This window comes from Lepidochelys olivacea, assembly GCF_965140295.1.
Source record: "Lepidochelys olivacea isolate rLepOli2 genome assembly, chromosome: 8".
NCBI lineage: Eukaryota > Metazoa > Chordata > Testudines > Cheloniidae > Lepidochelys > Lepidochelys olivacea.
The window spans coordinates 74,050,926-74,074,613 of record NC_140418.1 but is presented as its reverse complement, the minus strand read 5'-3'; the positions used below and the strand labels follow the sequence as shown (position 1 = coordinate 74,074,613).

Genomic DNA, 23,688 nt, shown 5'->3' with positions numbered 1-23,688 from the left:
GAAGTTCACCAGCTAAGGCAGATTTATCTCATGCCAGTCATTAGACTGTGCCCTGCTGTCTTGAACTGGATTGGCTTATTGCTAGTTCATCTATCCTTTGCACCACTGTCCAACTCCAGTTATACCCACTCATGCCAGCTCTGAATCCCACTGAGAGTGCCCCTGCCCCTCCTACTGGTAAGTAGAACTTTGAATTGAACTTTGCGATTGTTTTATTGTGTACTGTTCACACACACCAGTTACTATGTAGCTGGCTGGAGACCTCATGCCAAAAATGGGGAATGCAGGCTGTTCCCTTTAGTGACAGGCAAAGCCCCTGTTACTGCAGTTTCAGAGCTGCTGGAACTTGGGAGCTGATGAGCAGAGCAAAGCAAAGATAAAGAGGTACTAGAAGCAGATTTGCTAAAATGACCTTTGCCCCTTGCCCGGCTTGTTCCTTTTGAAGCACTGTCCTGTTTCCATTCACTCTGAATGCAGGTCATCAATACCTACATGAGGATGAGCTCTCATGACCCCAGTTTTACCTCTAGCTTTTCAAGAGAGTCTGAGAGCTGAGCCCTTAGCTGTCTGTGGTGGTGGAATCTGCTGTGCAATCACCAGCTTGCTGCCATGGATTCCTCTGGGGACCACATGCAGAAAGCTCATCTGTCTCCCCACAGAAGGCGGCACTGGCCCTTGAATACCAACCAGGTCTTATTCAGGAATGTTTAGATGGGAGCTAATGTCAGCATCACACCGTAGAGACAGAACAATTCACATATATCCCTTTGGAACCAGCCATTCCCCTACATACACAGGGCCTGCTGCAGGATGGGTTTTGGGAGAATTTTTTGCCTTTATCTTAGCTCATCTCTCTCAAGTCTTGGTATTAAAGTCATGGCCACAATTTAACCCGAGCAAGCCAGCATGTGTGTCCCTCAGGTGTCACTTAGCAAGGGTACTAACATGCTGTAAGAACAGACAGTATGGGTTTCCACTGGAAGAGACCCAGCTGTAGAGCCTTTATGGTAGAACACTCTCCTCCAGAGGTAGCCATAGCAGCCCAAAGGATAAGTGGCTGTGGACCACAAGGAGCAACAGTGCAGTGGCTGGGTGTTTCAACACATCTCCTGAGAAAGTTCTTGAGGCAGAGCACCTGTGGAGTCCCTGGCAGAAATTAAAGCTGCACCCCAGTGGAGGGCTGCCAGCAGCAGTACCATTGCCCGCTCTCCTGGGACAGCACTGACTTGGTGGCAGATCGGAGCTAACCAGCACAGGATAGGCTATACAACCCATCACTGCTGGTTTGTGGGCAGCTCTGTGCTTTCTCAGAAATAAGGGCTCAGGTCTATGCTCCAACATGGAGTGCTTCTCTTGTTTCTCACATGTACACAATTCTGGTCTTCTGCAAAGTACCTGGGGATTAAAACGTTTCTCACAAAGTGTCATGGTTACTCAGGTTGCTCTCTCTCTCTCTCCTTACTAGTCATTTCATCTTTGTCCTTTGCCTCTGCCTTAGGCTTCCCCTGCTTGGCGCGCTCTTTTTTTCTTTTGTGTTTACATTTGGATTCTTTACCATCCTTCTCCCTCTGGTTGTCACTCTGTTCTTCCACCTTTTCAGGCTCATCTGCTTCCTCCCTCATGATTGCAGTCTTTTCCTCTCCTGGGGCCTTCCAGGCTGGACTGCCTTCTTTCCTGGGACTTTTTTCTACATTAACCAAAAGTTAATTTAAAGATTACCATCATCTCTGGAGATGTATTGGGAGAAGTGAGATAGTAATAAATTACAACAGTACTTAGCTCTTAGCATTATTCATCATCAAAGACTTTCAGTGACATTAGGAACATAGCAATTGCACTCTGACCTATCAGACTAATGATCCACCTAGCCTAATATCCTCTCTTCCAAGTACTCAAGACCAGGTACTACAGAGGCAAGACTGACATCTTTTCAATTCCATGGCGGAAGTTTCTTCCTAATCCCAGGTGCTTAGTGGGCTGGTTTATGTCCTAAAGCATAAGGTCTGATATGCACTGACTGTGTTGGTAACTGCAGACTATATTCTTCAGAAACCCCTCCCTGTTAGATCCCTATTTTGCAGGTGGGGATCCGGAGGTTAAGTGATGTAACCAAGGGCAGAGTGAAAGAGTTAGCATGCAGTTCCCAATCATGTGCTTCGATCATATCTCTAGGAAGGAAAGCAGCTACATGAATTTATGTGGAGGGGGGACAAGGGAAGCAAGAACAGTGTGTCCTAGGATGGGTTCCCCCCCCCCCCACAACGTAGCTAGAAGGAGAGGTTCACTGTTTTGCAATACATTGAAATGATCTGGAACTATCAGTCTATACCTAAATTTTCATTATATCAGAGTTTAGTCTTGCCCAATCCTGTTCCGATTAAAGGCAATGGAAAAACTCTAACGGAGTTGAGTGGTACACAATTAGACCCCATAAGCAGGTTTCACAGTAGCTGGAGGCGCACCTCCCAGCCCAGGTAAACAGTCTTGTGCTAACTCTGCACACTGAAAATAGCAGTGTGGACGTTGTGGCATGGGTGGTGGCTTGGGCTAGCCACCGAGTACAAGCCCGCCTGACCCATTGGGTCTGAGCTCAGATGGCTAGCCCAGACTGCTGCCATGCTGCAATGTCCACACTGCTATTTTTAGGGTGCTGGCCTGAGCGCAGCTATCTCAGGCCTGTCTGCCCATACTGGGAGGCACGCTCCTGGCTGCAGTAGAGACATACCCTAAGCAACTTAATTGCCATAGGAATACACGGGTACAACTACTTAGTTTTAAAATGTATCAGGTTGATTTAGCATTTTAGGGCTTGTCTACACTTAAAACACTGCAGCACTTCATTGAAGATGCTACCACACCATGGGTGGGCTTCTACTGTTGGTGTAGGTAGGTCATGTCCCTGAGAAGTGGAAGCTAGGTTGATGGGAGAATTCTCCCACTGGCGCTGTCTACACTGGGGTTAGGTCGGTTTAACTGCATCACTCAGCAGTGTGGATTTTTCCTTATTTCCTATTGTAAACCAGGCCTCTGGCTATGTCTACACTTGGAGCTAGAGGTGTGATTCTTAGCTCAAATAGACATATTCACACCAGCTCTCATCAAGCTAGTGAGCAAAAAATAGTGTAGCTGCAGTAGCGACTTAGCTGCTCTGAGCACAACGCTACCCAGACCCTGTGGGTGCATATTTTGGGCAGCTCGACCATGCTGCTGCTCACCACTGACCGTGTTACTCCAGTGACACTACTATTTTTAGTATGCTAGCTCAATAAGCACTAGTGTGAGTATGTCTGCTCAAGCTAGAAATCACACCCCTAGCTCTAAGTGTAGACATAGCCTTATTTGCTCTTGGATTTCCTGGCATTTTCCTCCCCCCCACCCCATGTTTTTCCTAGTGCATGACAGCTTCTCTAAAGGAAGAAAGATATAATTGTTCATTATAATTGTTGCCCTTGTGACCCAGATGTGGCAGGGCTGTGGGAGAAGCTAATTTAATAAGCTGAAGAACTAAAGGACCCTAGTCCTTCAAATAGATGAACTATTATGTGCTTCCCATGGAGCGATTCCTCAGAGATCTAAGATCTTTTCAGTTTTACCTTCTCTAGAAAAGAGGAGGGGGTGAGTTATGACAGACTGAATTCTTGTGATCCAGTAGGGGCCTGTCCTAAGGTTACCTGAGATAATATCCTTTCCCTCTAGCCAAGAGCAGCACTAGGTTCTCCAGATTACTACATGTAATTCATCATCCATAATTATGACGTGTCAATTTTTTCAAAATAATTTTGATCCTGGAAAATGAACTGCTGCTTGGGGCAAATGCTCAGATTTCATTTAGGCAGTAACACTTCACTTGAACAATTTGAAAAGTGCTATAAAGAAACCTATACCAGAAGACTTTAGAGTTTAAAGGCTCCCTGTCTACCCCTCTCCTAGGCACACCTGGCAGAAAATACAGCACTTATGGGGCATTACGAACACTCTGAAAGTAAAAATATTTTTCTATTAGTATTGAGGGGCATCCCAAAGGTATGTGCTAAATGCTAAAACCCTCTAAGTGACTCTATGCTATAAGTGTGGAGTTTTCAAAAGAGCCAAAGGGAAATGCATGGCCCACCTCCTATTTGTGCCTTTGAAAATCTCCCTCCACACCTATATACAATGTAGTTCGCTCCCCTGCACCCAGTGCCTCTTTGGCTGATGGGTGCAACGAAGCAGAGACAGAGAATGGACTCTAGCATCTTGGGTCGAAGGCGCAGGGGCCTGCTGGGAGCAGGACTTCAGGAAGACACCATGTCTGGGAGACTGTGGTCCAAAGCCATTTTTGCTGGCTATAAGCATGGCCTCCAAAACCAGAGGGAGCACACTGCCCTTCTGAAAATTGATGGAGTTTATGCCCATGATGAGACTGTATCCACCTAGGATCTAAATTTGTACTAAAAATAAAATTCAGAAATTGTTAAAAAAAATATCCAGGCCAACCTCTGTAATTCTGAATTCCCCTCACAGTGGGAAAGCTGTTTATTCAGTTCAGAACATACCACAATATAAATCCCCTTTAAGGAGATCAATGTTGCTGTTTCTTTCCTCTCAACCCCAACATGTGGGCAGACTGGGAGGGGAATTTCAGAATGTTTGCAGAGGAGATTAGACCCTTCTGGTCTAGAAGCAACTTCTTGTGCCCAGACCCCTTGCAAACAGTCCATCAGAGCTGACGAGGGGTCATATTGTGATGAGTAGAATGACCATGCAAAAACAGGCAAAGAATGATTCCTTCATCTCTCTGCCCGTTACAGTAGAACCTCAGAGTTACGAACATCTTGGGAATGGAGGTTGTTCGTAACTCTGAAATATTCGTAACTCTGAACAAAAGGTTATGGTTGTTCTTTCAAAAGTTTACAACTGAACATTGGCTTAATACAGCTTTGAAACTTTACTATGCAGATGAAAAATGCTGCTTTTAACCATTTTCATTTTAATGAAATAAGCACAGAAGCAGTTTCCTTACCTTGTCAAATCTTTTTTTAAACTTTCCCTTTATTTTTTTAGTAGTTTACATTTAACACAGAATTGTACTGTACAGTATTTGTGATTTTTTTTTGGGGGGGGTCTCTTCTGCCTGATTGCGCACTTCCAGTTCCAAATGAGGTGTGTGGTTCACTGGTCAGTTCATAACTCTGGTATTCATAACTCTGAGGCTCTACTGTATTTCTATGAAAATACAATGAGCCAGATGCCGTTCTTAATTCACTAGCATCAATTAGGAGTGCTTAGATAGGCATTCTCAAAATAGGCTATATATACATACATGTGTGCACATACACACAAAAGGGGCACAATTCTGATCTCACTCTAGTGTAAATCAGGAGTAGCTCCTTTGAAGTTAATAGTTACACTGATGACAAAGTAAATGGGAGAGACTCAGGTCCAGAGTGAGAGGTGTAACCCCAGTGTAAACATAGTGTAATTAAAAACAGTATCATATCCATTGTGACTCAAGTCACCAATATTCTAGGTTGGGTAATAACAGCTCATCAAATATCCTCATATGCATGAATTAGAGAGATGTGGCTCTGATGTTCCCAGCTAAATTATGCATGCTTTAAAAGCCCTCCGATGGAACAATGACTCATCCTCTAATAACTCTCTAATAATAGTGGGCCACTCAGAGTTCAAAGCCACCTGCTAAGATTCCCACTGTACGTCTGTCTCTAATCTTTTCAGTGACTCACATAATGAATGTACAATGTATTCACCTCTAAACGGATCAGTGGGTTTTGAAGTTATTTCCGAGCACCAGAGTTTTCAAATAACTCACCATCGGCAGTTGCTGTTTTCTCAGCTTTTGGGTAGCCAGACCCAAACCAGTAAGACTCCTGCAGAGGGAAATACCAAGGCCGTGGTATCCCATACTCCCCTAAAACACAAACAGACCCAGTCCATACAGAGAGTCCACATTCTTCTATGGGCTGGAACTCAGGTATGCAACTTTCATAATGTAAATATCAATACTTGGAGTTTCATTAGCAATCCTGTTCCAACATATTAGAAGATCTAACAAAGCACAGCTACCCACTATGCTTCCAACAGAATAACCCCAGTTTCCAAATATTTTGGGAAAGGGAGGGGAAATAAACACATTATGTGTGATCGGAGCTAACTTTAGTTTTCTAAAGCATAATCTGGTTTAATTAAGGAATTCAGCTACCCCCTGCCTTGGGCTAGTTTGAACCCTTAAGACCAGGCACTAGCTGCCAAGAAATGTCCAATTCCAGCAGGTAGGCTCCTGACCCCAAGCAATGATTTCTTTTTGAAGTCCCCTTCAAAATTCTAGAGACTGAATGGGTGAAAAGCTCATCATGTTTACAAAGATCGCACTGGGCCTGAATGCACAACAGGCATCAAAATGAAATTAAGAGGCAGCTCAGGCCAAAATTTCAACATGCAGCTTTCCAGGAAAAACAACTAAAAAATGTGGTGTGATGGCAATTTACACCCGCTAAGAATCTGGTCCTCTATGTTTAAAGTCTTATTCTTTGTGAGCCTGCCTACATAGTGTCTTCTGCCACTTACTCAAAATCAGCAGTAAGATTTGCAATAAACACTGCTGTGTAGTCTATTTCTGTGTGATAGTTACTAGAATGCCTGCTCATTTACACTTCATTTCTCTGGATTGGCTTTCTAACAAGGAAAGCTCTAAACAAGGACTGGATGACTCCCCTAGCTGTTTGGGTAATTTCCAGAGAAACTTTTTGCAAACAAGCAGTTTATTCCGTCACTGCTTCAAACCTGATACAAGAACTTTGCAATGATTGTATGTATATGATTTCCACTTAATCATATACATACAATATGCATCCGATGAAGTGAGCTGTAGCTCACGAAAGCTTATGCTCAAATAAATTGGTTAGTCTCTAAGGGGCCACAAGTCCTCCTGTTCTTTTTGCGAATACAGACTAACAGGGCTGTTACTCTGAAACCAGATATAGGACTGTATGTTCTTTGTAATTAAACAGGACCACATGATCAATTTCTCCTCCTAATAGAATAACCCTCCACACTCTGAAGTTTGGCTAACCATTGCCACCTGCTTCAACAACAGGCAGTGGAGCTATGGTATGTGTGCTAGAGCAGCAAATCCATTCAAAGGCAACCCCATTGCTTCTACAGCTTTTAATGTAGTATTTCAGTCATGTTTAACATGAGGCTAAACAACTTTTTTTAAGCTACAAGGAAATGCTCTTGCCCATGAAACACTCACTTCTTAATTTGTACCATGTTGCTAACATCACACCCAGGATTCTCTATAAAAGCCTTAAAAAACCATCCTTAGGGAATGTTCTCACCATCAGTGAGAAGAACCGTTTGTCTCATGCTCCACAGGAATTATAACCACACCAGAAGAAACAGCTAACATAAAGGAGCCACAGCACAGTAGTGAGTCAGGCGCTTGTAGTTTGTATTTTGTGCTTCAAAGTGCATTGTCAGGGCTTAAACATTTTCACTACAGCACGTCAAAATTTTTCAAATGAAAAAGAATTTTGATGAAAAATGGCATTTTACAAGCATAAAAATTTTGCAAAGAGATTGTTTTATTAAATGTTCCCTTTTTTGACCAAAAACACCACAAAAATCTGTTTTCCTTTCTCCCCACCCTTTTCACTTGCAAAATGGAAAAACACATTATGGAAAGGAAAAAGTGAGAAAAAGGAAATGCAAAAAAACAAAAATGGTTCCAGACTAGATTAGACTTGTGGTTCATCTGATCCGATATTCTGTGTCGGACAGGGACCAGCACCAGCTACATCAGAGGAAAATGCAAGAAGACAGGCAGATGTGGGGTAATCTTCCCCTCCCCCCATTAAAGTCCTATTCTACTCCCTAATAGTTAGAGATTAATTTAGGACAGTGTTATTTACAACCACTACCACATATGAATGGGAGATTGACATACCTGGAAAAACATTTTCAAGGTACCATGTGAGCATTCCATAGAGCAAAGCATCAAAAAGCATCATCTCAATGGAGAAGAAAAAACTGTATTCATCTCCCTCCAGAGGACTAGTCCTGATATTGTTCCACTGTAGCCCAACACCTTGCTCTTCATAGCGTGACAAGTATTCTGTACCAAATCCAAAAGCCACTGGAGAAAGCAAGCTCTGGAATAAAGGTGAAATAATAGGGATTCAGGCAAGGGGAAAGCCCACATCAATAAAAAAAATACTTTTTGAGTTGAAGTATGAAACTTGGTTGTGCACACGAATGATCAAGATTAGCAGAAGGAAAGGGTTTTATTTTAAACACAATCTAAGGTACAGTAGGACTGGAAAGTCAAGTATTCGGAAAAGAACACTGGGACACCTTTAATCTCAGGACTGGTGGCAGCTCTATGAAGGACTTAGACACAATGATCCAAATTTAACCCTGGCGTAAACAGGTTCAGCTCCAATTGACTTCAGTGGAGCAGCATCTGCTCACATGAGGGTGTAACTCATTTGTTATCTCTCCATATGGAGACTAATGGAGATGACTTTGGCAGTTTGAGCTCATTCAAAAAGTGTCTTGTCAGCCTCAGCAGAATGAAATATTTGTATGAAATAAAATGTAGGATGGTGGCTCAGGTCTCCTCTTCTTTACCAGGTGTACTGTACTCTCACATTGACAAGAGAGATACATGAGGGCACAAGAAATACCCAGGCAAAGGAATTCTACGGTGTGCATGGAGTGACAGTGTTTGTGCAGCAGAAGGGAAAATTCACAGAAGACCCAGCCTCAGCAAAACCACAACCCCCGCCCTTTTGGGGTTTCCAGTTGATTTACACAGTTCTTGTTCAACCAAACCAGCATAATCTCTGGCCACCATTTTCCATGATGCACTGCAACAGCTCAGCGAGAGGGGACACTATGCTGCATCACAGCAGATGTAGCCTGGCACAGCCCATACAGAATGGAGGCCTGCGCCACTGTGATTGGATCTGTGAAACAAAATTTTCAGTTTTTAGGTGAAATTTTCCCAGTTTTTGATTTTTTACAAAACGTTGACATTTTCCATGGGAAAATCTCACACGCACACACACCAATCCAACCAGCTCTATTTCAGTCTGTGAAGCTCTAAACAAGCAACATAAACCCAAACACAACACAAAACACAGGGAAACTCTTGTTTTGCCAGTGCTTCCCATCCTGGTTTCCATCAGCAAGGGCCCGATTCCCTTCTTTTACACCAGTGTAATTCCATCGACTTCAGCACCCTAAAATCCTGTTAATACTCCAGAGTTAAGGGCATTGAGCTTCTCACAGGATCAGGTCCTTGATCCAGTTTTATTGCCTTCATCTACAGAACCTGAAATGCTCTATCCCAGGGGTGGGAAAACTATTTGGCCCAAGGGCCACATCTGGGTATGGAAATTGTATGGCGGGCCATGAACGCTCACGAAATTGGGGGCTGGGGTGCGGGAGGGGGTGAGGGCTCTGGCTGGGGGTGCGGGCGGGGACTCCAGGCTGGGGCAGGGGGTTGGAGTGCTGGGAGGGGTGGCGGGGGGGGAGTTGAGGGCTCCAGCTGGGGGTATGGTCTCTGGGGTGGGGCTGGGGATGAGAGGCTGGGGGTGCAGAAGGGTGCTCCAGGCTGGGACCAATGGGCTTGAAGGGATGGAGGGGGATCAGGGCTGGGGCAGGGGTTGGAGCATGGGAGGGGGTCAGTGGTGCAGGCTCCGCGGCGCTTACCTCAAGCAGCTCTTAGAAGTAGTGGCATGTCCCCCCTCCAGCTCCTATGCGGAGGCCCAGCCAGGCAGCTCGGCGCACTGCCCAGTCCGCAGGCACCGCTCCTGCAGCTCCCATTGGCCATGGCTCCTGGCAAATGGGAACTGCGGGGGTGGTGCTTGGGGCGGGGGCAGCATGCGGAGCCCCCTGGCTGCCCCTACGCATAGGAGCCACGGGGGGACATGCTGCTGCTTTCGGGAGCCGTGGGGCAAGCCCCCACTTGGAGCACCGGAGCGGGGCAAACCCCGGACCCCGCTCCCTGGCGGGAGCTTGAGAACCAGATCAAAACATCTGAAGGGCCGGATGTGGCCCCCAGGCTGTAGTTTGCCCACCCCTATTCTCTGTCCTGTGCAGTTAGAGAGCCTGATCTACAGCAGAGTTAGAGTACCAGTCAAACCACTATGCCAACAATTGTAATACAGATGGGACCACAATGTATTCTGCAAATCAAAGGAGTTTGCCTTTGAGGTTCTGGATTTGGCCCATATCTAGTTTAAAGGGGACATTTTCAAGTCAATTTGAGCCCCAAATTTTATTTATATAAACACACGCACTTTTTAAAGGTTGGCAAATGCTCACAGGAATACAAATGTTTGAATGAAAACAGCTTTCAGTGAATTTAAAAGTCAGTTAAAAATCACGTTACAATAGCTCTGTCGCACTTGTGTTAAAATACAGTTGGCACATTTAAATCTAAAATCATTTTAAAATGATAATTTGCATCTTCACCACTTCCTCTGTTTACTTACATTTTGCACCTATTTGTTTCTAGCTGGTTGCACTTGCTGGCTCTCCTGCTACAGCACACTGCAGCGAGGTACAGGTTGCAAACACTGCAGGGGCATGTCTACATCAAAAAGACTAGTTTTACTGAACTTTTTAAAAAAAGCCATGTAAACCATTCTAGTGACTACGGTTTGTCAGAGGCTTATTCCCCTAGATATCTAACTTCTCAGCCTAAATTACTTGATAGTGTCCCTCTGAGTCAGGAGTAACTCCACTGAAGTCAGTTGAGTTTCCCCAGTGCAAAACCATCATAAGGAGGGAGGACGGTGGCTCAGGTCTCTTCCTCTTTACCAGGTCCTGTACTCTCAGTTACTCGCACGCTGACTAGAGAGACAGAGACAGGGGCACAAGAAAGTCAAGACAAAGGAATTATACAGCCAGAGAGAGCCTGAGGTCATAGATTTTCAAAGAGGGAGGCAAAAGGCGCCTTACTGCCATAATCTTCAGGTTAATAGTCATGCGGTCCTGCCACGCAAAGCAGACGACGTGGGGCAGGTAGAGGGTGAAGTAGAGGACTCCGCTGCAGGCGGCTGCCAAGTTAGCTTTGGAGAAGAAGGTACTGAGCAAGAAACACTGCATTATGGTGGCTGTGGTGAACGTCAGCAGAAACAGGAGGAGGATGAGAGGATTGCTGTAGTGAAGCACCTTGCCACACTGTAACCAAAGGAAACCAAATGAGTTTAGGTACACTGCTGTCTCACAAGCTAGCAGCAGGGCTCAGAACTACCCTTGGTACCAGAGTTATAATGGTTAATCGATTTAAACTACCCACTCTACCTAATCTATTTAACCTCTCTCTCCAGGCATTTTTACAATTAAAAAAAAATCACAGCTAAAGTAAGTCAGTGGTCTAATTTCATCCCTGCTCGCTGGCTCTGAGGTACCTGGCATTGTTGCCAGTCTCACTGGTTTTCCAGCTCAGAGTTCTATTTGATGGCTCTCTGTTGTCTTTGTTACAGACAAAAATCTGATGTTCTCCCTCTGCATTGAAGGAAAGTTCCCTGCAGACATTACAACCCTACAAATCCAAGTGAGACATGTCTGCATGGAAACCAATTCTGTTAAAATAAAATTGTCTGAACTATCAGAACAAATTCCCATTCTTCTCCCCGGGACCCCACACCGGAGAGAGGTTATGGGGAAAGTTGGCTGACACACATTTAAAAATAAAAGCTTGTAGGCAGATTATAAAGCACTATATTCTGCACTTGAATTACATTCACATTCCCAGAGCCTGTGAGGGCTGAAGAGGATGACTAAGATCTCCCAGAATCCTTTGTGTAGAAAGTAACCCACTGGATGAACTTGTGTTGACCTTTCTTCCTTAATGCTTTTGAATCTTTAATGTCCCCTCTTACTGAAGAGTGTGGTCTCAGCTGACTGTCAGCTTACTCCTAGAGGGAGAAGGGCTGCTTTGTTCCTTAAGAGCTGATCTCCACACAATTTTTGTACCAGTATAACTAGGCCAGTTAAAGGTGTGATATTTTTACCAACAGAGTTATACTGGTGCAGCTCCATGCGTGGATGCAGTGGTACTGGGATAGCTAGTCCGGGTCCCCCATGGGTAGTGGAACAATTATTTTGGTATAAATACATTTATAGTGGTATAACAACCTCCACCCTAAGAAGCTTGTACCACTTTAACTATACCAGTACCCTGTGTGTGTAGACAAGCCCTAAGAGTGCAAATACACTGGGAGAGCTTATGAGGACAGGATTGATTAGAGAGAGCAGACTGAATTCTGACTCCGTATTTGTAACAATTCAGTGCAGTGGGGAAAATGTCAGGTAACTCTTCCCTGCCAGAGCAGCACCCATTAAGGAACCAATCACTCTAGCTCAGTTAAAGAACAGTTAGTCTATCATCTAGAAAAGGGTTGGGTGGCTTTGGAAATTGGGTCCAATTCTAACATAAGCCACTTTGAAAAAGCAGCAATTCTGAGACTAAGGAGCCAGGAGAGTTCTTGCCAGGGAGTGAGGGATACATTAGGCTTGAGTCAGTCCCTGGTGCCTCTCTCCCCCATTTGTGATAGTGTCTTAGTTTCAAAGCAGGCAAGCACAGCCTATGATAAATGACTCAGACAGTGAATGAAAAGATAAGAATTCCTCAGATTGAGATCTTCTACGTTTGAAGCAGTGATACTTATTGAAAGACTTGCCCTGTATACTGGAAATGCAACAAATGGAACATGACCTGTCAGTGTAATCAGGCCTGACGCATCCTCGTGCAGACAGTCTTACAATAAGTCTCATTAGTGAATTTATCTCGCTCTGTCTCTGCCAAGTGCTGATGCAGCCTGGAGGACTGCTTACAAGAATGATCATTCTACGTGCTAAAATCAGAGTAGACCACCAGTGGTTCTGGTCTCCTTATGTATAGTTATTGTTTCTTGATGGACAGCTAATATTAACAGTGCAAACATGAACTGCAGGTTTGGGGCTTTCTAAAGTCACTCCCAAGTTAATCCTTACCGTAATTAGTGCTGTTAGGAGAGACACACTCACAGACATCATGATGAAACTGTCTAGGAACCAGGTGTACCAGATAACCCCATTAGTAACTCCCCGGTTCTTCATGGCTTCTTTCAGTCTCATTTCCTTCTCCAGCACAATGCTCTTCACTGTCATGGAGACTGAATAGATCCAAGCCAGCACCATGAAGATAGGGAAGGAGCGGTTCAGGGTGATCATGAAGCTACCCATGCAGGGAGAGAGGAGTGAGTGAAATGCAGGCAAAGCAGGCAAGGATTGGGATGAAAAGGAAGAAAGAAAGGGAAAAGGAAAAAGAGGTATAAAGAATTCTTTGACTTTATTACGGCTGAGCATTTCAAAGGAACCTAAGGTTAGGCTTCTCTGAAAATGCCAGTCTAAGACTGTAGTAACCGCTCTCAAAGAACTTTACAAACAATGAATTAAACTTTGCAGCCCCATCCCCAGGGGCTAGGTGTTATTGACATTTTACACATGGGGAAACCAAGGCACACAGCAGTTATGAGACTTGACCAAGGCCACTGAGTCTGTGGCAGGGTATAGATCTCACTCCACACCTCACTTTCTGAACACTATGCCATGTTGTAATTATTATAACTTGCAAAGAACGTTTTGAGACAGATGTTAATGGTAAGAAATCAGTCTCCCATGTAAAAAGAAAAGGAGTACTTGTGGCACCTTAGAGACTAACCAATTTATTTGAGCATGAGCTTTCATGAGCTACAGCTCACTTCATCGGATGCATGTCTCCCATGTGTTATATCTTTGAAATGTTTCCCCAAGTTTAAGTAGCAAATAAATCAATCAATATTAACTATTAAAAGCAGCCAGATGCTATGTTGCTATGCTGTATGCAAAACATCATTCATGGAAGGTCTTGAGCCTGTCACAGATGGTCAGTGCTAGCCGTTAGCTAACAAAATCTGCACTACTGTGTCAGACAGCTGGAGCGCTCCCTCTCTCTATTAACACTGGATCAATTTTAGGTCACAACCTGGAACCTTTTATGCATGGCTGCCATAGTTTTGTCCCCAATCCCTACAACAGATATGAGCAGTAAAAAGTAGCCATGGAGAACACATTTAGGATGACCATGAGCTACGATAAAACACGTTTCCTGCTGGCATCTCTTTACATGTGTTGTGAGGCGAGAGTAGCATTATGGGAGATATTGGACTCTCATTTTGCACCGCTTTTGTAATGGTGACATTTGAATGAAACTGACCAAAAAGTCAGAGGACGTCCACCCCCCACCCCCACTTCTTTCTGTATGGGGTAGAAGCATGGGACTGTAAAAATCAAAGGAAGAGACATTCTTCAGGAGTAGTCAGACTGATCTGAGTACTAGCGGGCCCTCTAGTGTGTTAGCAGGGCAGTGCCAGTCAGCAAAACAGGCAGGGAAACATCACTTTCCCGCCAAAAACTTCCAGAGAGCAACCTGGACTGCTGAACCAAAAGAAAATGCTTTGTGGAGGCAGGCTGGGCAGGGCCTCTTGCTTTTGCCTCTTGTGGGAGCTCTGGTCCCCGGATTGGCAAGCAGGGTCCCAGTGTCAACCCAAAAGCAGCATACCTCTTCCAAAAGCATCTAGCCATTTTATTTAACTAAGTTCTTTGAAGGGGCCACAACTAAACACAGTCTCTCTCTGTGGTTTTCTGTGGTCAACCCTCAGCCATATGTGACTGTTGTAGGCCTCAGGCTATGTCTACACGTAAACCGCTACAGCAGCCCAGCTACAGAGCTTTAGCTGCACTGCAGTAGTGCTTCAGTGTAGACACTCCCTACAGTAACAGAAGGGGTTCTTCTGCCACCGTAGGTAACTCACCTCCCCAAGAGGGGGCAGCTAGGCCAATGGAAGAATTCTTCTGTCACCTTAGCGCTGTCCACACAAGGGTCAACCTAACAACATCTCTCGGGGGGGGGATTTGTCATAACCTTGCAAGACGTAGGAATGCCAATGTAGCTTGTCAATGTATACCAGCCCTCACCAACCTTTGCCTGGTTTGGGTTTCTGCAGCTGCAATAATCTCTCTTGGTGAAAAAAAAAACAAAAAAACCCAGGGCCCATTAGCACCTTTCTGTCAGAAGAACAGGTATTGAGAAGTGGGGAATGATAACACAAATGATATACCCCCTTGCAATCTGCAATTAGCTGCGGTGTTAGTAAGGGAGACAGCAGCACTATTCATGCCTTGGGATTCCTGGACGTAGGACTGTGCCTGATTCAGAGCCACAGTGTTATGGGGAAATGCTCTCTACGTGGGCCCATTTTAATCATCAAAAAAGTTCATTTCTTTTTAATTGAAATCTTCTTTTCCCCCTCCAGATCTCACAGACTCAGCTATGAACTGTGCAACTTTTTATGTGCCTCGAGTTTCGAGGCATTCTCCTGCTGCTATTAAAGTCAATGGGGTTTTCTTGCTGATTTCAGTGGGAGCAGAATCAGACTCTTCAGTCTCCTTTTTTAAAGTTCCAAAGTACTGGACTTTTTCTGCTTCTCCAATTTCCTTATCTGTGTTAACCAGGGAAGCACATCCCTGGCTCCTTGGGGTATTTCACGAATGCCATAGTCCTGGGATTTCTTTCTGGCTTTTAAACAAGATCAAAGGCAAAAGTAGTCAAGCCTCCTGAAAATCCACTGCATCATCCAGCCCCCCGATTAGTTATCAGAAATAGAATCACTAGCTGCTCTTACTCACATATCGTCTACAAAGCAGGGATAGGGCATTTGCTGCAGGTAGATTCCTGATGGCACTTCAGCGTTAGTCTGGGTCTTTATAATCCCATGCTCAATCATGTCTTGCAGATACGCAAACCCTCCCCAGATATAACGTAAATCATCCACTGGGTCAGCTCTTGGACCAGGATCCCAGTACCTGAGAAGAAAAAAACACATGGAAATCACTGAGGCAGGCAGGCACTTTAAAAGAGAACACTTAGCAGAGAACTTCCCGGCGGCTTCACCCAGTGCTGTTCCTTCCAAGTTACGGCTGTCAGGCTCCGCTACTTGAGAAGGGGTCAGACGTTCATGAGTCAGAAAAATTAGCTATTGTTTTGTTTTTGAAGTTCTATATACTGTTATGTAAAACAGTAATTTTGGCCAAAAATGCATAAAGGGGGTTCAAAATAAAACAGCGATTATATATTGCAATGTGCCAAATTTGTTCAAAATGTTTCTGGTATTTATGGATTTTGTTTTGTTTTGTTTTAAAAGTATTATGGCTTCATCTAGATGGACTCACTCTCAGCTCCCAGTAGCCTCTGTAAAATCTCAGCTTTTTATTTTAAAAGTTTTTTTCTGGATGTTGAAAGCTTTGAATGGATTTGCTCCACTATGTTTGTCTGACCTTTCAGCTTCTATCCTAAAGATCCAAATCAGATGACTATTTCATTTGTCTGGAATTTAAGCTTGTGACCAGGCCTGGTCAAAAACTGTCCATCTATGCTGTTTTTTGAGTGGAAAATTGGATTTCCAACTAAATTACGTCTTTCACAAAACATATCTGCTTTCTGCAGAAACATTTTGCTTTTTTTTTGACAAAATATTTCAGCTGAAGTCTTTTGGTTTTCAGCTGAAATCTTGCAGTGAAAACTCAAAAATTTCTGTGGAAAAATCCAATGAAAGCAAACTTTTTTTTTGTTTGTCAAAAATTTCTGCTGGGGGGCGCGGGGAGGGAGAACCTTCAAACCGTTTCCCCTTGCGACACCAGAAGTCACAGTTTTCAGTAGCTGTTACACACCTCTAATGTGAATAGCCCTTTCTTTAACCATTATAGTATTTTCAACCACAAGTGCTCAAAAATCATGCGTCAGGCCCCAAATGCTCCTGAAATTGGCTTGCCAAGTGGCATTGGAGCATTTAGAGATCATGTTTTCAAGTTCTTCTCTGCAGTCATGATGTCTAGAAGCTTGCTGTTATTTAAACTGAAAGCTGAAACTCTCAGGTAAATATGGGATTCCAACATTGGTAGCTTTAGGAAAACTGCAAATATCATGTGACTTGCCATAAAATCATACACGCTGGGAACACTGCTTAGAAACTCCCAGCCCATATAGAAGTAGTCTCAGAAAACATGTGTGCTAATACTTTAAGAAGAAAATCCAAGGTGGCAGAGGACCCTTGTACAGCAGCGGCAGCAACATATTCTGCTGCATAGGGGGAGAAGACTGGATGTGCATGTCAAGTTTGGCAACATGCAGGGGGCAGATAAGTAGAACTCCCTGTCCACTCCCCACATGCGGAGGTCCCCTAAAGACCCTGTGCAGGCTACTCCAGCCATCAGAGTCCTCCCTTCTACCCTTCCCCCCACTCTCCCAGCCCCTGACGCAGTTGCTCAGTGCCAAGCACTAGGGTCTGGATATGACTTCTGCTTTGCATTACGCATGTGAAACACCACTGAATTCAATCAGCTCTCCCATTTGTATTTGAATGCAGACTCTGACCCACCCTCTGGCTCCCAGAATGTTGGAGAGGGTTCCCATGTTTTGTGTTACTGGTTCAATGGCAGGCGCAGCTGAGGAAAGCAGAAATCATCACCTGTCTTTGATTTTATTTGTTTTCTCCACTGCATCTATATCCATCCGGATCTTGTAGTTCACATGTGGTGGCAGCTTGCTGGCCTCGGAGTGTATGTCAGGGAAGACTACTCCAGCCCAGAATTTGTTTTCCTCCAACATATTAAGAGCTTGATGAGTCAATTGGGTTTCATCAGCAAGACCTTCAAATTTATCCAGGGTCAAGCACTGCAGATAATCACAAAGGTGACAGCCTTATGGGACTACAGTGGCAGGGGTTATACACTGAAAACACACAACACTGGTTCGCAATGGGGCAGGAAAGTAGGTTAGTTAACTTTGGCGGTAGATGTCACTTTTCAGCTTTAATACTTGTATTGAAATTGTGCTCAAAACTGATTTTTCCTCCCTGAAGACTCCTCACTTGGTCCAATTCTTATGGCAAATTCAATACACACAATAGTTAAAGACAACTGAAAAAATGCAGCAACCACCTTACAACTAATTCAATAAACCGAAGAGGGAGGAACTGACTGAAGTAATCATGAAACACATTTTTGGAGACAGCTCATAAAAGCAAGTGTCTTCCCAGCAAGATAAAGAGAAGAGAACACTAAAGCTGCAAGCAACCCTCATCTCTATAAACAAACACAGACAGAGGGAATATTCTGAACCTAATGCCTGGAAAATAAGGATCACATCCACCAGGAGGGCAAACAAAAGTACCAGCTAAAAACGGTGGGGGGGGGGGGGGATATTATTCACTACCTTAGCCCTTTGCAGGACTACAGTATCTAGTGAAAACAAAAGCTCATATCTGATGGTAAGATCATAGCAAATCAAAGTTAAATAGTTGCTTTAAAATGGAGCAAACACTAGAAAAATATTTGTGGGGAAATCACAGCAAACCATTAGATAAACACTGATGAGGAGCTGGTATCAGTTTAGAGGGATAGAGGAACTAGAATTGTTATTCTCTTTAGTGTTTTGGGTGTCTTAGTAGCCACACACTGAGTTTCTGAAAAGCTGTATTTCTGCCATGGTAGTTCTCCTGCAAAAAGCCAATGGCTAATATAACTGGCATGGGCTGTTGAGTCAGGCTGCTTTTGTTGACAGTAGCAGCAAGGTTTGTCCATCTTTGATTTTCATGGAGCATATTTGCAAGTACTGTGAGTACATGAGTGAATTTTTCAAATAAGAGTTTAAAACAATTGTGCTCACAATTTTTTTTTGCATGAAAAACCCTGAATTTGTACAAATTGTGAGGAGACGTCAAACAAAAACCAAATATGCTGGTTTGCATGTGCAAGTCCAGATATTTTATGCACACTAAAAATGAAGGGGCAGATTGTGACAGTATGCCCTCAGCTGGGGTAGTGTGAAGCAGCCATACCCCAGGGCAAGTACCAGGAGGCACCTGAGGATACAGTGATTCTCAGAGCCCCCTGGTGATCAGGGAGAGCTTGGCTTCTGATCTGCCCCTTTGGAGAGTGCATGTATGCTCCATTCTGCAGACCTGGATTACGGTGGGGAACAGGGCCGTGGCTCCATCTCCTCCTTTTTGGCATAACTTACCCTCCATAGCAGTATTAGTAGGGACTCTGTACTCAAGAGTGCAGGGATTGCAGTTCTTCTGGCCCCCACATGGGGGCACAGAGTGGGAGGATTCCTTACATGGCCTTCCCGACCTTCTTTATACATCTGCACAATCTAGCCTTTGGGCACAATTTTGGGACTTGGGTTGAAGCCCCTTTGAAAATATAGTCCTTGAAGTGAAGAGATCGCCGAATAAAATGCATGTGTCAGCCAACAGGTGCCGCTCATATGTCCCTCCTAGCCTGCTGATAGCACTAGCCTAGCGACAGCAGGACTTGAAGCATTACCTCATGGCATGGAACAATGACAAACTGTGACCCTCTGGACAAATGTGAAAAAGCCCTCCGGGAACCCATGAGGAGTTCCTACAACAGTCATTGATAATCTGAGTGTGTCACTTCAATGGGAAGCTAATAATTATTTTTTTGGGGGGGGGCACATCAGAGCATTATTACTGCCTTTTCCTCAGCTGCAACTGAGAACACACGGCCTCCAGCACAAGGGTATTAAACTGAGACATCCCCATTCACTGCCTGCTTCTATCTGAGACAATACCACAAACCTGCCAGTTTGGTCAATATGGAGATCTGTGCTGTTTGAGATCCGGTCCTACAACCTATTCAATGGAAACACAAACACCATTCCCAGAACAGTTGAGAGAATACTCTGCCACAAGAATCTCCATGATCTGCTACACCTGTGCACCCTATCCCATAGGAGGGGTTGATCAGGCCCAAGGATGAAAGTCTCCAAATCCCACTAACCAACCCAGAGTCCCCCAGTCAGAACACTTTCCACTCTATTCAAAATAATTCCATTATTTTAATTCCCCCCCAGAAATTATTTGATCATCAGATAACCATAACTTCAGACGTTTGTGACACTGCAGATATCAAGATATACTAGAGGCTTCTCAGTAAAGCAACCCAGGATATCTCATGGCTCTAAACAGCAGCAAAATATTTAGGAAAAGCTTAGATTAAATCAAGTGACAGAATGAGATGATCAAAAAGCATTTGTTCTTGTGTCCACACTGGTACTGAGCTTAAATAATTCCTCTCCCTCCCTGGTATTTATCCCTCTGATATATTTATAGAAAGCAATCATATCTCCCCTCAGCTGTCTTTTGGTTAGGATAAACAAGCCAAGCTCCTTGAGTCTCCTTTCATAAGGCAGGTTTTCCATTCCTCGGATCGTCCTAGTAGCCCTTCTCTGTACCTGTTCCGGTTTGAATTCATCCTTCTTAAACAGGGGAGACCAGAACTGCACACAGTATTCCAGATGAGGTCTCACCAGTGCCTTGTATAACGGTACTAACACTTCCTTATCTGTACTGGAAATACCTCGCCTGATGCATCCCAAGACCGCATTAGCTTTTTTCACGGTCATATCACATTGGCGGCTCAGTCATCCTGTGGTCAACCAATACTCCAAGGTCCTTCTCCTCCTCCGTTACTTCTAATTGATGCGTCCCCAGCTTATAACTAAAATTCTTGTTATTAATCCCTAAATGCATGACCTTACACTTCTCACTATTAAATTTCATCCTATTACTATTACTCCAGTTTACAAGGTCAACCAGATGCTCCTGTAGGATCATAGAACCATAGAATATCAGGGTTGGAAGGGACCTCAGGAGGTCATCTAGTCCAACCCCCTGCTCAAAGCAGGACCAATCCCCAACTAAATCATCCCAGCCAGGGCTTTGTCAAGCCTGACCTTAAAAACTTCTAAGGAAGGAGATTCCACCACCTCCCTAGATAACGCATTCCAGTGTTTCACCACCCTCCTAGTGAAAAAGTTTTTCCTAATATCCAACCTAAACCTCCCCCACTGCAACTTGAGACCAACTTACTCCTTGTTCTGTCATCAGCTACCACTGAGAACAGTCTAGATCCATCCTCTTTGGAACCCCCTTTCAGGTAGCTGAAAGCAGCTATCAAATCCCCACCTCATTCTTCTCTTCCACAGACTAAACAATCCCAGTTCCTTCAGCCTCTCCTCATAAGTCATGTGTTCTAGTCCCCTAATCATTTTTGTTGCCCTCTGCTGGACTCTTTCCAATTTTTCCACATCCTTCTTGTAGTGTGGGGCCCAAAACTGGACACAGTACTCCAGATGAGGCCTCACCAATGTCGAATAGAGGGGAACGATCACGTCCCTCGATCTGCTGGCAATGCCCCTATATATACATCCCAAAATGCCATTGGCCTTCTTGGCAACAAGGGCACACTGTTGACTCATATCCAGCTTCTCGTCCACTGTAACCCCATGTCCTTTTCTGCAGAACTGCTGCCAAGCCATTCGGTCCCTAGTCTGTAGATATCCTGGTCCTTCTCTGAATTGGCAATACCTCACAGCTTCGTGTCACCTGCAAACTTTATTAGCATACTCCCACTTTTTGTGCAGAGGTCAGTAATAAAAAGATTAAATAAGATTGGTCCCAAAACCGATCCCTGAGGAACTCCACTGGTAACCTCCCTCCAGCCTTTCAATATGATCCGCTGTAGTCTCCCCTTTAACCAATTCCTTATCCACCTTTCAATTTTCATATTGATCCCCATCTTTTCCAATTTAACTAATAATTCCCCATGTGGCACCGTATCAAATGCCTTACTGAAATCTAGGTAAATTAGATCCACTGCATTTCCTTTGTTTAAAAAATCTGTTACTTTCTCAAAGGAGGAGATCAGGTTGGTTTGGCACGATCTACCTTTTGTAAAACCATGTTGTATTTTGTCCCATTTACCATTGACCTCAATGTCCTTAACTACTTTCTCCTTCAAAATTTTTTCCAGGACCTTGCATACTACAGATGTCAAACTAACAGGCCTGTAGTTACCCAGATCACGTTTTTTTCCTTTCTTAAAAATAGCAACTATGTTAGCAATTCTCCAGTCATATGGTACAACCCCTGAATTTACGGATTTCATTAAAAATTCTTCTAATGGGCTTGCAATTTTATGTGCCAATTCCTTTAATATTCTTGGATGAAGATTACCTGGACCCCCTGATTTAGTCCCATTAAGCTGTTCGAGTTTTGCTTCTACCTCAGATATGCGAGTATCTACCTCCATATCTTCATTCCCATTTGTCATGCTACCATTATCCCTAAGATCCTCATTAGCCTCATTAAAGACTGAGGCAAAGTATTTGTTTAGATATTGGACCATGCCTAGATTATCCTTAACCTCCACTCCATCCTCAGTGTTTAGCAGTCCCAAGTTTGTATTTTGAGCCTCAACTCCAAAATCAGTGAGACTCCAGCACAGAGGGTAGCTGTATTTAGCCTCTAAACTGACTGGGAAGAAATGTATTCAGTTACTTCACAGAACGCCAAGAGGCTAACTTGTTTGATTTTATCTTTTTGATCATCTCTTGCAGGTCAATAACCAACAATTACTCTACATCAAAGTGCTCATAGAGACAACTTGTTATTTAACTGGCAGACATCTTTGAAATGTAAAGACTCCTTTGTTTAACTTTTCCATCTTGTGAATTACATTTTGCTTTTTTTTTTTTTTTTTAAATCTGAAAAATGCTTGTAACAGAATTAAGGTTCTTGCATTACTACAGCTGATAATATTCTGAAAGACTATTTTACATTTAGGGGTTATGTGTGGTAATATTTTTTTAATTGACAGTAAAACAACAAAAGAGGCACTTAAACCACCAGTGTTATTACTTTGTAGCTTTGCACTCGGATAGCATCTTTTATACAACTATCACCAAGTGCTTTAGAAACATTAACTAACATATAGTGCTTTACAAACTTTCAATAAGCCACACAATTTCTCTGGTAGGTATTATTCCAGGTGGGGAAACTGAGACACAGAAATGGCCTGATTTTCAGATGGGAATAGAATCTAGGTTGGGTTGCCCAGCCCAGATTGGAATAAATATTTCTCTCTGAGTGTCATGATATTTTAGCCCATTGAAAAGAGATTAAGTGGAAGCCAGAAGTCCTGACTCCCATACCTTTGCTCTAACCATTAGACCATGCTACCTCTAACATTAATTATATCGAAAAGAAACAGTAACGGATGGAGAGAATAATTTGTGTGTTTGTGTCACTATGGTAGAATAAATTCATTTTCTGTTTGGCCCTTTTTATTTAATCTTATCTCCAAATACCACAGGCTCTATGTAAATAGCAAACTTAAAAGACACTAGAATACAAAAGTACATGATTGCAAGGCACAGCTACTGCCTTGGCTATGAAAGTTCTAGTGCAGACCCCACAGAAAGCAGAGTATTGCAGGTCAGCATGCACGATAAGTTACTCTGCTAACACAGTGCGAAGAGCAGAAGTAAAGTTAATATGGTCATATGCAAAAGTCATTGTTTTTGCTGATACAGACTAATATGGCTACCACTCTGAAATATGCAAAAGCTTCTCTCTCCCTCTGTTGTGATAGCTACAGATAGGACGAAGCTGATTAGGCCTTCACTTCCTGACTTCTTCGATAGAAGAGATAGTTTTTCTTTGTGGTTAAAGCACAGGACTGGGACTCAGGAGACCTGGGTCCTATTCCTTGCTCTGCTACAGA

At 43.7% G+C, this 23,688-nt stretch overlaps 1 protein-coding gene across 1 annotated transcript in view; it reads right to left on the bottom strand.

Annotated features, from left to right (window-relative positions):
• Positions 1-23,688, bottom strand: part of ABCA4 (ATP binding cassette subfamily A member 4) — a 112,791-nt gene that overhangs the window by 45,022 nt on the left and 44,081 nt on the right. The window contains exons 13-19 of the mRNA XM_084637791.1: positions 17,565-17,770; positions 15,727-15,903; positions 13,012-13,234; positions 10,972-11,193; positions 7,949-8,153; positions 5,813-5,911; positions 1,463-1,687 (exon numbers count right to left, since the gene is read on the bottom strand). Coding sequence (XP_084493917.1) covers positions 1,463-1,687; positions 5,813-5,911; positions 7,949-8,153; positions 10,972-11,193; positions 13,012-13,234; positions 15,727-15,903; positions 17,565-17,770 — 1,357 coding nt within the window. The remainder of the gene's footprint in view (positions 1-1,462; positions 1,688-5,812; positions 5,912-7,948; positions 8,154-10,971; positions 11,194-13,011; positions 13,235-15,726; positions 15,904-17,564; positions 17,771-23,688) is intronic.